Below are 16775 nucleotides of genomic sequence, written 5' to 3' on the forward strand. Positions count from 1 at the left end.
GGAGACCCCAAAAGCAGTTAGACTTGAACTGATAGATACTTCTGGATATGCTTCATGTTCTGACTGGTTTGAAGTTGACTGTGATTTTTCTGCAACCTTTGCTAAAAATTGTTTTCTGCAAGCTGGAGAGATCTTCTGACCACGTTTCACATTGCTCTTAGTCACGGCTTGCAATTGTTTTGCTGTTTCCACATTGACAATCCGTAAACCCTTTTTTAACAGAATGGTTCTTTGCACCAAATGGATTACAACAAGATCTCTGTAGAAAGTCATACTTGTCCACAAGTACTGCTTTGTGATGAAAGCATATTTGTGCATTTTCAGTAAGACATATCTCAGTTCTCTGGATTATTAATTCCTGTTGCTCTACAGAAAATTCTTTTATTGGAATGAAGTCTTGTTGATGTGCGTATGTTTTTAGATGACATGCAGAATTATCTGCAAGGGCAATGACACGTGGTACTGAAAACTTGTTGATATCCATTACACTACAGTTAAATTTATGATTCCAATTGCCGTTTGTTTTAATATTAGATAAAGCAGAAGTGGTGTATATTTCCAACTGTAAAATATTAAACAATCATAGATAATGGGAACTTCCTTGAGAGTACAACAGAAAAAAATTAAATAACCCGATAAACATTTCTAAAAGGTTACCCCACCATACTACTCATGAGGCTGTAATTTGGCAGTGCTTCATGAAACGTCTTTGTGTACATCCTGTAAAAATTTCATCAACATTGGAGAGGGTCAAGTGGGGAGATTGTCCAAATTTAGGCCACTTAACATGGAATAACCCACGTGGATTTACATGAGAGGTTAACAATTGCCAATACCTGATGCAAATGAACACTGTACCCATTCTACTAGAAGCCGAGGTTATGAAATTGTATTGCATTTTTACTGGTTGTGTTGTCTACAAAACCAATTTATGCCTCAAATAATATGCAAGTCATGTAAGCCTGAGTTAACGACCTAGAATTTCTGAAATTTGGATTCACGGAGACGTGATCCTTTCAGTACTATTGTAGTTATAAGGCAATCAGCCATTTTTAAGCGTTGTACACAAAAAGTGATTTCTTGATGCTATCCTAGTTAGGGCCTACCATGATTTACTTTGACTGGTTGTCTGCAAATAATGTCGATTAGAAGTTGTTCCGTAATCATACGAAACCGGTGGTAATTGTGAAAATACGAGCGACAGAATACTCCAAAAAATACATTTAACAAACCACACCGTTTTCTAAGTGTAAACCACTCTTGTCTTATTTTTAACAAAGTTATTTGCTTAGTTTACTTGTAAACATACGTAGAAGAGCAAAGAATATCCTCCAAGTAGTCGTAGAACGTGAATATTTGGATAAAGTAAAGCCTCCTCTAGTAACATGATGTGGAAGTTTAAGTAGGGACGCATAGTACTTTCTTCAAATTGCTTAGTAGTGTAGGAGTGTATTACTGTAAGACATGTACTCACCGTTTTAATGTGTATGCCCCACTGAAGGTCCGACCAGCGTTCCCTCCAAGCACGTAACAGTAATGCCTTCAAACTACTTGTTTTGCTAGTCATTGGCAGGCAGTTTGTATCAGTTTGAGACAGAATTTAAAGGCTACGTTTCAGCATCTTACACAACTATTCATGGTTTCTTTCATCACTGAATAATATCTCCCTAGCAGGAGATAAACAAAAAAAACTTTTCACTAATCACTACCCATGCACTTATAGCACCACCGCGACCTCCACTACACGTTACGTTCACAACTTCACAAACATCAACAAACAGCGAACACATGCAGTGTGTTGTTGTTACACTCATGCCAACAGTACACATGAAATTAAAGATACTAATTTAATACAAATGTTCATATAAATGACGAATCGTTGTTAAATTTCCTTTTAAAGCATAATATACGTTCTTCAGCTCTATAATAACATAAAACTTCTTTCTTTCTCCAGCGAAAACGCAGAACTGTAGATCATCTTGTTTTCTATGCGTGCGTCAGTTGTTAGTAATTGAATCGATATTGTAAATAGCGTCCAACATGTGCGGTTGAAACTGAGGACTGATATGTTTGGTTTGTAACCGGTGTGAAGTACAACTTCGCTGTTTGTAAAATGTATTGAACTTCTCAGCTATTCGTGGCCGACTATAAATATGGTTTGTCGTAATTCATTAACAGAGCCTGTAGAAGTACATTAATTTCAGTAACCTATAGAGATTCATTTAATACTTTCTTTTCAGTTATTCTATTCATTCTTTAAATCCCTTGTGGGGAAAGACGTCGTTGTGGAACTAAAAAACGATCTCAGGTAAAGTATTACTTGCCTTCATACAGTTCATAGTTGATTTATGAATTTTAGTACCAAGTATCATGATCGTCGTTGTCATTGCAGAAATTTCTGCCGTACCTTGTTTGTATCAAAGTATGAACTTTTTCAGTAGCTCGTGATATGCCAGAGTTGTTGCACACAAATACACTGACAACTTATGACCAATGTTCAGTCATTAGATTTCATTGTTTCAAATGTATACCTATTTGTATGCAATAACCTTAGCTTATATGATGTAGATATTGGTAGGAAGTAAAAGATTTTAACCTTTTGGAAAAAAAAAAAGAATCTCCCCTGCTTAAGACCTAATTGTTTCAATAGAAAGGCTGTATCATTAAAAAGTTTTATAGATCTACAAAATACTTCCACTTCTAACACAAAGTGGGATTCACTACACAGCAATAATTAAAATTTTTCATTCCAGTTAGTATTTGTGTATGCCCCTTATTTCTAAGCTTAAGGTTGTTATGTTGTTGAGAGTCGTTATTAGTAAAAGTTTTCATTTATTTATCTATTTTTATCCAAGGATCATCTCACAGTGGTATAGGGTTTGTCAAGGTAATACAATGTGCTATCCAAAATTTTCAGGACTGGTGCTGCCATCTGGTGCAAACCTTACCTCTGGACTAATGGTCACCATCACCCTCGAAGTAGTTCCAATCCGCACATACACACCGGTCCCAGTGCTTCTGCCGCTGGTAAAACATTTTCTGGAAGTCCTGTTCATTGAGGGTGTTTATCACAGCCAGCGATGCTTCTTGGATCCTCTCTAGAGTGTCGAACAAGATGGCCTTTCAACTTTAGTTTCAGTGTTGGGTATAGTGTGAAGTTGCAAGGTGCCAAATCTGGCAAGTACGGTGGGCGGGGTACAACAGCCGTGCTGCGTGCTGTTTTTTGCCAAAAAGGTCCTGGTAAGCAAGGGCATTTGATAGTGTGCGTTGTGATGCAACAGCCAGTTGCCTTGACGCCAAAGTTCGGGGCCCCACCGCTGCACGTTTTCACGGAGCCGTCGCAAAACATCACAGTAGTACTTGTAATTCACTGTTTGGTTGGGTGGGATGAATTCTTTGTACACAATTTCCTTGGTATCAAAGAAAACAATGATCATGCTCTTCACCTGTTTCGCTTTTTTGGGTCTTGGAGACCCGGGCTCTTCCACTGGGACAATTGTTGCTTTGTCTCTGGGTCATAACCCTAAATCCAGCTCTCATCGCCTGTGTTAGCCCGTGACAAGGTCGGATGATGAGATGCAATCTGAGAAAGGTCTGTGCACACTTCAACATGCTGTGCCTTCTGATCGGCAGTCAAGATCCTTGGCACAAATTTTGTGGGTGTACGATGATGCTCAATTCATCAGTCAACATTCCTTGACATGTCCCATAACCAATACCAAATTCATCCTCAAGGTCTTGAATGGTTCAACGTTGATCCGCACAAACAAATTGTTGAAGTTTGACAACGAGCCTTCCAATGTGAGCATCATCTCTGATGTCTGTATGGCCGGCCCTGAACCAAGCACACCACTCAAACACATGCGTACGGCTCATGGTCTGTCCCCCAAACATTTGTTAAATCATTGCAAGGGTCTCCATAGCACCTTTCCTGAGATTCGCGCAGAATTTGATACACACATGCTGTTTTGTTCGCAGATCCATCGTAAAATGCCACACACCAAACACTGAATATTATGGAAATCACGGTAGACACACAACATGTCCTCCCAGCTGAATGCCACTCTGCACACTGACTTAACAGATATGCAGTTCCCCCACCTAGCGATGCAAAGATCTACTACTTTCCAGATGGCAGCACCAGTCTCAAAAATTTTGGATTCCACCTTGTACAATACTTATTGGTAGGCAAAAATATACAAAACACAGCATACATACCATGTTTTATGAGGATAGGGCAGGCTTTGATTAAGGAACATCCAGCATTTGCCTGAGTGATCTAGGAAAACCCAAATCTGGATGACCAGACAGAGCAACTTCATCCTCATGAACAAGAGGGCAGTGTCTTAACAACTGCACTGTCTCATTCAGTAAGTCCATATTGTATAAAGTTCCTTGATTTATGCACAATCTGTTTCAGGTTACTTGCAATATAAAACTGTTTTGTTCCTCATTGTCACACACAGTGAGGACACCCACTGATCATTCCTGGACCATTTCTGATTACTTGCCCTTTGCATCAACTCTAACTCCATTCTTACCATATTCACTATGTGCCACTGCCCACCTGTGTGACTTTTGTATCTTGACACGTGATTTGCTTGTGAAAGCAGTAAACCATAAAGACATACTGAAATGCAACAAGGTGCTGTAGTTTATCCCCTTTCATTACTATCCACTGCTCTGAGTGCTCTATGTAATTTTTAATTTTGTAATATGCATTACATATGAAGAATATTTTAGCTGCATTTTAAAACAGATATATTTTAGTAATCTTTTTCATTTCCTTTGGCAGTTCATTATACAGTTTAATTTCGTGATATAAAATGCTGATTTTAATTTTTTGTTTGTTTTTCCTGGGTAAATGTAACTACATACTGGCTCTTGTTCCATGATTATATATAGAACTATTAATGAAGCATTAGTAATACTTTCTCTGATATGCACCACAGATTGGTAGATGTACTCTCTTGGTGCAATAAGGATGAACATTTTGAAAAAAAAACTCTTTTCAATGACTATGGTTTCCCATTGTTATCCTAATGGCCCTTTTCTGCAATTTAAAAACCATGTCCATGTTTTATGTCTTTGATCCCCAGAAAAGAATCTTGTAGCTAAGAACTAATTATATGTAGGCATAATGTGTCACAACAACACATTGGCTATTACAAACAGGTGCTGACACCCTAAGAGCATAACATTCTGATGATATCTTTTTAATAATGTGCATGCCAGACAAAGCACACCAAACAGCTATCTTCTTCGTGCCGAATACGTGGGTTGTCCTATGACCAAGGCCAGAGCAGCAATCCTGGGATTTTACAGAACCTGATGAATGAAACCAGGCCTCATCCGACATGAAGTAAAGCAAGGGATCCAAGTACCATTTAGCAATTGATGTTAAAATCCAGTTACAATAATGAACTCGCTTTTCCTTATCCTCAAATATCTACTCTTGCACGACATTTACATCTTCATATCTTCTAGTACACGATGACACAACGTACGAGATCCACTGACCTCCTGTGGCAACCTCCTTATCGACTTGTGGGGACTTCCCTTAATGACCACGCGAACTCTTATCTATAGTCTCAGGGATCTTTATTATCAGTCACCTATTCCTCTGCAAATTACACAAATCTTGAACAGCATTGGTCGACTAATGCAAATGCCCCATTTCTGTAAGAACTCAACAATATAAGTGCCTGACAACAGCTGATGCATGAACACACAGCTACAATCAGCTTCTCAGTAAAATGAAGTGTAGCCAACTTTCAAGACAGATTGCCACTTCACAAGCAATTTGATTTGAGATGAGTAACCAGTATGTGAGGCGTACTGGTGGTGTGTGGTGTACCCTGTATGTATAGACCAATGAGCCAAACAATTATGACTGCCTGCTTAACAGCATATTGGTGCACCATTGGAATGATATACAACAGTGATTCTGAATAGCATGAATTTGCAAATCCTTGGTAAGTTTCCAGAGGTATGTGGCACCAGATGTCTGTGCACATAGCACACAATTCCTTTGAATGATGGTTGGGTGGTTTGAGTTTGCAGAGCTGGTGGCCAATATCATCCCCACGTGTATTCTGTTGGATTCAAATCAATCCGATTTTTTGGTGAAGACAGCAATGTGAATTAACTATCACACTTCTGAAACCACTGTAGCACCATTCTGGCCTTGTGACACAAACTGGGCTGCTGGAAGAAACTATCACAGTAGGGAAAACAGCAAGCATAAAGGGTCGCAGAAGGTCTACAGTAATGTTCTCACAGTCCATAGCAGCCGTGGTTTCTTCTGTGACTGTCACAGACCTCATGGAAGCTTAGATGAATCTCCCCCATAGCATAATATTGCCATCACTGGCGTGTGTAGGAGTTGCAGTGTATGTTTCAAGCAGCTATATGCCTGTATGATGGCATATCCGGACACAAACATCGACATAGAGTAACAAAAAGTGTGATTCATCTGACCAGTTGACACATTTCCATTGATACATGGTCCAGTCTCAATAATTCCGCGCCCACTGCATTCTTAATTGATGATGTCATTGGATCAAAACGGGAACACGTAGAGGTCATTTGCTGTGGAACCCCATGTTGCACTGAACACGTGTGTTCTGGAACACTCATGCCTGCACCAGTGTAGTACTCTGCCATTCAGTTTGCCACACAATTGCCACCTGTCCAGCTTTACATAGTGAGAAAGCCTCTGATCACATTTTGTGATAATGTGTGGACACCTACTAACTCATCGCCAACTCGTGGTTTCAGTCTTTCGATCACGTTCGGTAGATGCAGACAACAGTAACATGCAGGTAGCTGATGAGCTTTGCCGTTTCCGAGTTGCTAGTTCCCAGACACCAGGCCGTAACAGTGTGCCCTTTGTCACAGTTACCTATATAAGTGGCATTCCCCATTTACAGCCCAAATTACTAGACTGATTCCTCATTTATCTTTGCTCCACTTATATACTCTCCTTACTCTGTCATGTGCCTGCCAAGCCACCAGCTGGCATGTAGTCTTGTGATGGCATGCAGTGGCTCATCAGTATATAACGACGTGCAGTGTGCTTTTTGGTGGAACATTTTTTAAATGAAGAATAAGGCAGAAACTAGCTACCACCAGTACAATAAATTATTGTGTAGTCCAGTGGTACACCTGGTACTGATGGTATAAGCCCTTGAATCACTTTTTGGAAGGAATCAAAGGTGGGTAACACTGATAATGAAACAGTGGAAAATCTGGGATGGAATAACAGCAGGATGAATTAGGATATATTCCTACCCACAGGTATGTGTAAAAGTAGACTGTAGAGTGGTGCTTGAATGTTTTTGTGTGTTTCTTCATCTGAGGAAGGACTTAGTCAATCTAATTAATGGAAAATCTCATATAAAGATGTGAAACAATTACTAACAAAGAGATAGAGGGGCTGGCCAGTACTTAGCTCAGTACAGCCGATAGAAACACAAAAAAAAAAAAAAAAAAAAAAAAAAAACCGAAAATTTAAGTTCCTAGCTTTCGGAATAAATATCTTTGGCTTCCCTCTGATGTCAAAAAGCCTACTTTTATATGTAACTGTCGGCTGCTCAATGCATCCTCTATGTGGTGAGTAGCAATCTATCCTGGTTCATATTATTGGCACTGATAATGATTAGAGCTGTGCCACACTAAATATTCCAATAAGTATCTATAAAATTATTCTAAATTTTCAGTGACGGTTTTTGCAATGCTTAAAACAAGACCTGATCAATGATGAATTTTCAGAGAAACCTCTGTATCAACTTTTATATAATTCAAACCACTTTTCAGTATTGGTGGTATTGTTCTCCGCCTCTGACATCTCCTATTCCCAATCATTAACGGTGCCAAAGAGAACTCTTTGTAAGCCTTGTCAAGAGCTCAGATTTATGTGACTTTCCTGTTGTGTTGATTTTATGAGATATACATGGGATAAAATTGTATGTTGCTTTACTCTTTGAATAGGTGCTCTCATTGTTTTAGTAAGCCTGTTCATGGTGCACAACATATTATTTGTAGCAGGAGCTACTAGCACTAAATGAGCCGTATTGTGGGGCTATTGCACTTACTAAATGGACAGCTCAGTAACTGCAGCCTGCTGCAAATGGGAGTGTAATGTAGAGCTTGAATATTGTGATGGCTGACATGATATTGTGTAAATAGGATAAAAATAGAAGGAAGTGCATGATTGAAACAGGTAATGCTCTTCCATGCACAGAAGGCTAAACAAAGATAATGCTCTAGAATCACAGACTTAATGTTATGATATCATCCATTTGAAATATGTTTTATATGTACACCTAACATGATTGCTGCTCGAGACTTTAGTTGCTAATTAAAAATTGCTTCTGGAGTTTCAGAATGCAGACATTTTTGTTATCATTAAAAATTTGCTGGCAATATTTTTTATGACTGCTTGTTTCAGCATTTGTGGTACACTTCATTCTGTGGACCAGTATCTGAACATAAAGTTAACTGACATCACTGTTACTGATCCTGACAAATATCCACACATGGTAGGTTCATATTCTTCTTGCATCTTTTATATAAATCTTATTCTACATGTTTTTGATTAATTACATTGGGAAGAAAAGAAGGTGAGTACAAAAACAAAGAAATACCCTTTGTCTGTCATAGAACTGTAAATCATATCATTAATCATCATTTAATGCTATATCTCATGAATCCTGGGGGAAGAGAGCCAGAGAATTAGTGCCAGCCATAATTTGTATTATAATGTGTAAGGTGCATTGAAACACCGTTTTAACCTTTAATTACTCATATCCTGTAGATTCAGTACAAAGGCAGACATTTATCATCTTTCTTGACTATTAATGTCCAGTTGCAACCAAGTGCAGCAGCCCATGTGTGTGCAGTATCATACTGACATGGAGGCTATGAATAGTGTTCTTCACTGAGGTAACAATTTCATATGATTGTTCACTAAAATACTCTCATGTGCATGCCCATAGAGCACATTTTAATCTTTCTTCCAGATTCCATATGTACTCATTCACTGTTACGAACACTCCTTAACCATTCCTTGCTGTTGTTCCCATAATTACTGTCTTCTCAAATGAGACCTTGTCCCAGGCAGCAAGTTACTTCACTCCAATAACTTTTGTACATGCAGTGTTAAAGCAGAATGACCACCGTCTCCATCTGATAGCTTCCGTGTTTATTCCTCCTAGCTGCACGGTTGAAAATGTCCATCAACAAATGGTCAAAGACTGAAACTTCAGTTGTGAACCATAACTGAGCATTCCTTTTGTTACTGTTACAGGGAAGTAGATGCTTGCTGTACTCTTCTATTATTGAATACTATGCCCTTATAGCTTTTATATACATTTTAGAGAACAGTGTGTTTGCAGTATACATTGGAATCACAATACATGTTGGATATGAACCTTTGAAAACTCACTTCTCTCCTTTGAATATTACCCTTTGTGCCAGTTGTATTCTCACTCTTTATTTCTTTAGCTATATCATGCAGACTACATTGATCTTGTCATTAATGTACTTTTCATCATGACAAGTGTTTGGGTAATACACTTCCATTCTTTCCTCGAATCTCATGAGTTTTTTGTAATCCTCTTCATTGTGTCAGTGGTGTCTACAGCCAGCATTTCGTCTCTGCTTTCAAACCATGTATTTTAAAAGATGTCATCTTCCTTTCTTCATTGTTCCTTGCAGTCTTCTTCTCTCTCTTACCACCTTCCCTTCCCCCAACTGCCCCACACATCTCTCAATTGATTGTTATTTAACTTTCATATATCTATGTAGCCTCCTCTCTCTTCACTCTATTCCATCTTTCACAATCTTTGTGATGGCTCTTAAACTGGATTTTATGTTGTAATCTTGTACGATATAGTATGAGTAAATTCATCAGGATTTTGTTGCAATAAGATCACATTTTAAAATCAATTTTGTTTGCTTCCAGTTGTCTGTAAAGAATTGCTTCATTCGTGGTTCTGTTGTTCGGTACGTGCAACTCCCAGCAGATGAAGTTGATACTCAGTTGCTGCAGGATGCAGCAAGGAAAGAAGCTGCTGCACAAGCTCGTTAAAAATAACCTAATTTGATAATATAAGACAATAAATGATTGTGAAACATGTCATTTAATAAAAGGACTTATTTTTTTAATCTTTGGAAATTGCGTTGTGCTTATTGAACTGTTCATGGGTAAAGTCAGGAATTAACAATATTTGTTACCCTGAGTAATTGTTTCATTGAGCACATTGTTACCGTTGTGATTTTATTATGTAAGTAGTTCACTAGAAAGAAACTAATAAGCTCTCTTTTCTTAACTATTCTTTTATCCTAACAATATGATCTCTCTAGCCACCAGATTTTATAAGTGTGGAAGTTCAATAATTGATGTTTGATTTTTCATATTGCACAATGAAATTATAGTTTAGAGCTTTTTCTAAAGTAAGACCAGAGTTTTGTCATGCTGCAAATGAAGTATTGCTCAAAGAGGCATATTTGTCACTTTGTAAGGAGAACAGCACTAAAATACAGAAAAGAGAAAACCACCTGGAATACGTTGTAGATACCTCTTATGTGAGAGGACTCATTTATTACAGTCAGTTAGTAATAAGAAGTCTCATTTCCAGACTGTGTAACAATGTGCTGTTATTTGGAGGGTTCTTGTACTTGTTGTCCCTGTGACTCCATAACCTCTCTTTGTAATGAGGTGGCACTTATTTACACTGTTTGTTTTGGCATTCATAGTCTCTGTTCAGTAAACATCAGATGTTCAGGCCCTGGAGCATTGTTGTGTCCTCCTAAAGCATGGGAAGGTTGAATTTGTTATTGTGTTACTCTTGCCAGCTTTAAGGGGAGAAAAATCATGAACCAATTGGTCAACAAGGACCTTGCCTGGATTTTAGAATGCTGATGGCTTTCTAGCCCCTTTCAGCATGGATTCAGAAGATATCCTTCAACCATGGATATCTAACTCTGTAGAGTTGAGAATACAACAAACTGTCCTGCAGAGGAATCACCTAATAGTAAACATTTTTGATTTGGAGAAGAGTTATGATACTACTTGGGAACATGACATCCTCAGACAGTTCCAGATGTTGGATTTTGTAAGATATATCCATTTATTTGTTTATATATTTTTTCCCTTTACTCTAATTACTTTTGATATAGAATAGGTGACATCCAGTCAGTCAGTTTTGATACAATAGGCAACAAATCTCAAGCATTTCATAAATTACATGTGCCTCCTGGATGCTACTCATGAACAGTTCTGGTTTGGTACATGCTTCAGAAACCACTGTTTGGTATTATGGTGGAACCTTGTGTAGTATAGAGTGCAAACATCTTGACCTAACTGCTGGGATTGCAGGGATGATTCAGATGTTGCAGCAAAAAAGAAAACTCCATGCCAATGGGGTGGACGGTTGGTGAAGTGGAAGAGTTATTAATGGGCAATGTCTGGTTCACCTGCCAAATCTCAGCTGCATTAGGCTTCCCTAGATACCAGGATTAGTGTCTGGATTGACCTTCACTAGCAGCTTGCTGGACTTAAGGGCATCTTGCTAATCATCACAGCATTACTCATGACTGTTTTGATGGGTTGCCAGATAGTAACCAAACACAATCCACCAAGAAGGGCATCTTGCTAATCATCACAGCATTACTCATGACTGTTTTGATGGGTTGCCAGATAGTAACCAAACACAATCCACCAAGAAGGGCATCTTGCTAATCATCACAGCATTACTCATGACTGTTTTGATGGGTTGCCAGATAGTAACCAAACACAATCCACCAAGAAGTGCATCTTGCTAATCATCACAGCATTACTCATGACTGTTTTGATCAGTTGCCATATAGTAACCACACACAATCCACCAAGAGTGATGTGAGTTCAGTCCTGTACACAGCAATGTCATTTGGTGTGATCCTGAATACCCAGTCTGTTAAGGGTCAGCAGTTAGGTCATGCCACACAGGTGTGTAAGAGCTAGCAGTGTGAGGCAAAACAGACCATGAATCAGTACATCATGTTCATTCCTTTCATGCTGTATTAAGTATGAAGAAAAGTCAACTTGTGTGGCATCCCAAAGTGTTGATCATATGGAAAACCAAAAAGCTAGTAAAATGCACCAGTCACATGTTTTTGCAAAATAATTATGTGCAGTAGGGAAGACACCATGAATAAAAGTTACTACAGTGACAGAAATAAAAGATATGTCACAGGAAGAGAACTCACACTTACAGTTAGAATGCACTTGGGAACTCCCCCTGCAACATATACTTCATTCACATAACCCCCTATGGCACTTATCTTCACTAGTTCCTGCCCTTCCCCGATCCCTCTCCATCCTCCACATACCTTCTTTTCTCCCTATGCATCAGCATAGTTGTCTCCTTTCCTCTCCTCTTGTCTTCTCTCCTCTCCCCTCCCCCAAGCTCGGACTCCCAGTGCTGGACTTAACAGCCCACCACATTCACTGTCATGCACTTGCACACTCCCATCGGCAGGACTACAAAAATGTTCCTCCACCCTGACTTTGCGATACCTCCTCCTCCCTGCCCCACATATCTCCTGTACACCACTATCCACTTGAGATGAGATCACTACTCACTGTAGTTGGGCCTCAGTGCCTGGAGATGAGTGACCTTGACTGTGGGAGCTGAGAATGTATGAATTGTTTGTGTGTCTTTTTCTAAATCTGGTGAAGTAGTTTGTCTGATGCTTTTAAATGTGCCTGTCTGCCACCCACCTCCTACTCTGTGTGACGAGTAGCAGTCTATCCTAATTCATATTGTTGTTAAGTGAGAAACACATCTATGTACCAGTATGGGGCATAGTAGGGGGTTCTCTTGATTGGTATGGTTTTCCTTGGCTGTATGCTCTAGATCCATACACCAAGCCAATTTTCATGCACTTTGCAAGCACTGAAAGAAACGAGACATATTTGGGCTGTAATACTCTGAAGTCAGTGTTCGTTACTTAGTGATGATTTTTCAAATTTTTGCTCTTCATCCAGCAACCACACAACAGCTCCACCTAGGACTGAGAGTGTGGACAGTCAAACAGAAAATGCTGTTTTAAATTTTCTGCTGAGAAAGCTACATTCCTTCTTGACAATTCAAATCATATTTTTAATGTTTCAGAATTTTGAATCAAGGACCCATTTTAAAGATCTGGAAAGCTTTATTTTTGGTTACAAGCTTACCTGATTGTTGCATCCAAGTGGACTGAAAGCAGTTTTAAAACACATTGTGAAGTACTCGCCCACTTACCAACCTCTTGTAATTTTTTGTATCTGTAAGACTGAAGCTATCAGTGAGTTGCTGGAAAAAATACGATATTAACTCTATCATCTCCTCCTCCTCCTCCTCCTCCTCCCTCTTCTAGTCATCAGTCCTCCCACTGGTTTTATGTGGCCCACCAAAAATTCCCCTTCTGCACCAAGGTCTTAATTTCAGAGTAGCATTTGCACCCTACGATCTCAATTATTTGTGTGACATATTCCAATTACTGTCTTTCCTTGCAGTTTTTACACTCTGTGGGGAACCACCTCATTCCTTATCTTATGAGCCCACCTATCAACAGTCTTCTATAGCACCATAACTCCAACACTGGTCTTTTTTGTTCTGGTTTTCCCACACTTTATGATTCAAACCATACAATGCTATCTTTACCTGTGCTAGTCTACCTTTTATGTCCTTGCTTAGTCCATCATAAGTTTATTCTTATACCAGATAGTAAAATTCCCTAACTTTCTCTACTTCACAAGCACCAGTTTTGATAAGTTATTTACTATTCTCATTTCTGCTACTTCGTATTACTTTTGTCTTTTGTGGTTTACTCTATCCATGTTCTGTACTCATTAGACTTCATTCCATTCTACAGATCCTGTAATTCTTTGTCACTTTCAATGAGGATGGCAATGTCATCAGCGAATCTGATCATTGCTTTCCTTTCACCTTGAATTTCAATCCCACTCTTAAATCTTTCTTTTATTTCTGTTGTAGGCATTCTATTAATGATAGACTTGTTCCTATTCTTAATGTTCAACTTTATTCTGAAGCAATGAGCCAGACATTAACATGGAACATCTAAGACAAAACAAACAAAGAGCAAAGAGTAAATGATTATGTGCACTCTAGAGTCTTTGCCGCTGCCCCTGTACTGTGCACACGCAACTATTCGTCTGCGTGCCTCCTCCCTGAAGAGCGGAGCTCCAGGAATGTGCAGAAACTTTTACCGGACCTTTCGCCCTGCTCTTGTGCAAATTTCTGACTGTACTTCCTCCCTCATCGAATCCTCTCGCAGCTTCATCTGGCTCGCTGTCCTACCATCCGTTGCAGCCTTGCTGCAAGCCGAACTCCTTTTCTTGTCTTACATCTTCTAGCAGTAAGTGAGCTGGCTTCACCCGGTATATTGACACAGTAACGCTATTGTCGCGAAACTAGGATAGTCATGGCCTGGTCCGTACGGTGTAATACTTTATAAGGTCTCGTATATGGCAGCTGCAGTGGAGTTCTGACTCTGTCGGTTTGCAACATTACATGTGAGCAATTGCTCAATTCTTGATGTACCAACGACGGGCTAACGCCATGCCATGTCACTGGTTGTAGCCTAAGCTCGGCCAGTTGAGCCCTTACTTTCATTAACAAGTATGGTAGGTCCGTCTCGCTTGTACTCTTCTGAAAAAACTCTCCGGGTAGGCATAAGGTTTTCCCCATATACTAATTACACTGTAGATACTCCAAGGTCGGGTTTGGAAACAGTGCGTAAGCGTAGTAACACTAGTGGCAAAGCTGCTGACCAATTGTCGCCATGGCACATTAACGTGGCGTTAAGTGTTCGGTGCCACCGCTTTACCATGCTATTGCTTTCCGGATGATAACTTGTGGTACGGTGACGGCAGAACCCGCACATCTTTGCCAGCTCCCGGAACAAGGAGGATTAGAACCGATGTCCTTGGTCCGTTGTGACATGTACCGGACATCCGAACCGTGCTACCCACGTCATCAAGAATGCCCGACTGACTGTCTCTGCTGATATGTCGGAAATGGAGATTGCTTCTGCCCACCTCGAAAACCTGTATATTGCTGTCAATAGATACTGATAGCCTTCGGACATGGGCAATGGTCCAACAGTATTCAGATGCACATGTTCAAAATGACCAGTTGGCCCGTCAACTTTACTCACTGGCTTCTTCACATGGCGTCCCACTTTACATCGCTGACAATCCAGCCACGTCTGCACCCATTTCCAACAGTCTCCTTTAATTCCTGGCCACACAAAACGCTCTGTCATTAATTTTACACTCGCTTGGGGTTCCAGATGAGCCAAACCATGTAACCCTTCGAATACTTCGCGGCGCAATCTCTCCGGCAAAAAAGGTCTAGGCCGTCCCTGTGAGGCATCGCACCATAACTGTATTCTCTCACCTTCTGGACACAGTTTTTTTAACTTCAACCTGGTGGGCGTGCTCTGCCGAAAAACTTGCAGTTGTGCATCATCCTTCTGCTCTCTTGTCATTGTAGCATAGTTCACTGAATACTTTATTGCTGCAACTCGTGAGAAGTAATCTGCCACCATATTCTCTGTCCCGTTAATACGTCGTAAATCAGTAGTGAACTGGCTTATATATTCCAGTTGCCTGAATTGTTTAGGTGACAAAGTATCTGTGCGTTTGCAGAATGCGAAAGTGAGCGGTTTGTGATCTGTAAACAATGTAAATGGTCTGGCTTCCACATAAGGCCGTAAATACCATATGGCTTTGTAAGCAGCCAGCAGCTCTCTATCATACACACTTCAATTCCACTGTGGATCTGTGTTTCTTGAAGAAGAGTCCTAGCGGCTGCCAGTGACCAGCAGTCCACTGATGCAATGCTGCCCCAATCGCCACCTGACTTGCGTCAACAACAAAAGCTAGTTTTGCATCTTTCTCTGGGTGAGCTAGTAAAACCGCTTGCTTTAGGCTTTCCGTGATCCGCTCAAACGTGTGCTGCATGCTTGCTGTCCATTGTACCTTCTGATTTTTCCCGGTGTTCGTGCCCCAAAGCCTCTGTGAGTGGTGCTTGTAAAGCCGCAGCTCCTGGCAGATGTCTGCGGTAAAAATTTAAAACACCTAGGAACCTCCGCAACTGTTGCAAATCTAACGGGTGAGGCATCTGCTGTATAACCTTGACCTTCTCCTCCAAAGGACAGATGCCAGCTGCTGAGGCTGTGTGACCCAGGTAAGCCACCCGATTTTTACGCAAACTGCATTTGGTGTCATTTACCACTACACCATAAGTACATAGCCTCTCGAAAACTGTCCTGAGGTGCTCTTTGTGGAGGGCTGCTGTCGCTGAGAACACAAGTATATTGTCTAAATAGGCGAAAGTGAAATCTAGCCCTCACAGCACCTAGTCGATGAAATGTTGCCATGTGTGTGCAGCGTTTTTTAAACCAAATGGCATGTGTAAAAACTCGAAAAACACCAAAAGGTGTAGTGACTGCTATCTTCGGTATGTCACTGTCAGCCACTGGTATTTGGTGGTATGCTTTTTTACAGTCGACTACACTGGAACATTCAGCTCCAGCCAATTTATTTGTAAAGTCACGAATGTGGGGAACCGGATACCGATCAGGTATCGTACGGGCATTCAACAACCTATAATCACCACAAGGTCACCAACTTCCGCACTAAATGTAAAGGCGAGACCTATGCACTATCAGACCTTCGTATCACTCCCATTTCCAACATCTCTTTGAACTCAGCTTTTGTG

General features: G+C 40.2%; 2 protein-coding genes across 2 annotated transcripts in view; one reads left to right on the plus strand and one right to left on the minus strand.

Moving 5' to 3' along the window:
* LOC126365818 (mediator of RNA polymerase II transcription subunit 24) overlaps positions 1-1898 on the minus strand; it is a 133906-nt gene extending 132008 nt beyond the window's left edge. Inside the window, exon 1 of the mRNA XM_050008414.1 lies at positions 1475-1898. Coding sequence (XP_049864371.1) covers positions 1475-1567 — 93 coding nt within the window. The 5' untranslated portion in view covers positions 1568-1898. The remainder of the gene's footprint in view (positions 1-1474) is intronic.
* Positions 1899-2006: 108 nt separating this feature from the next.
* On the plus strand, positions 2007-10170 carry LOC126365819 (U6 snRNA-associated Sm-like protein LSm2). The gene is made up of 4 exons (XM_050008415.1): positions 2007-2156; positions 2241-2308; positions 8453-8543; positions 9968-10170. Exons 1-4 carry the CDS (start codon positions 2154-2156, stop codon positions 10091-10093), a joined length of 288 nt encoding a protein of 95 aa, XP_049864372.1. The 5' UTR covers positions 2007-2153; the 3' UTR covers positions 10094-10170.
* The last annotated feature ends 6605 nt before the right edge of the window (positions 10171-16775 follow it).

Source organism: Schistocerca gregaria, chromosome 4, assembly GCF_023897955.1.
Source record: "Schistocerca gregaria isolate iqSchGreg1 chromosome 4, iqSchGreg1.2, whole genome shotgun sequence".
In the NCBI taxonomy this organism is placed as follows: domain Eukaryota; kingdom Metazoa; phylum Arthropoda; class Insecta; order Orthoptera; family Acrididae; genus Schistocerca; species Schistocerca gregaria.

Bases quoted from the DNA above. Each gene is read 5' to 3' on its own strand.
- LOC126365819 (XM_050008415.1), top strand. The intron at 2,309-8,452 runs GTAAAGTATTAC...TGCTTGTTTCAG, and splicing joins GAACTAAAAAACGATCTCAG to CATTTGTGGTACACTTCATT. The intron at 8,544-9,967 runs GTAGGTTCATAT...GTTTGCTTCCAG, and splicing joins CTGACAAATATCCACACATG to TTGTCTGTAAAGAATTGCTT.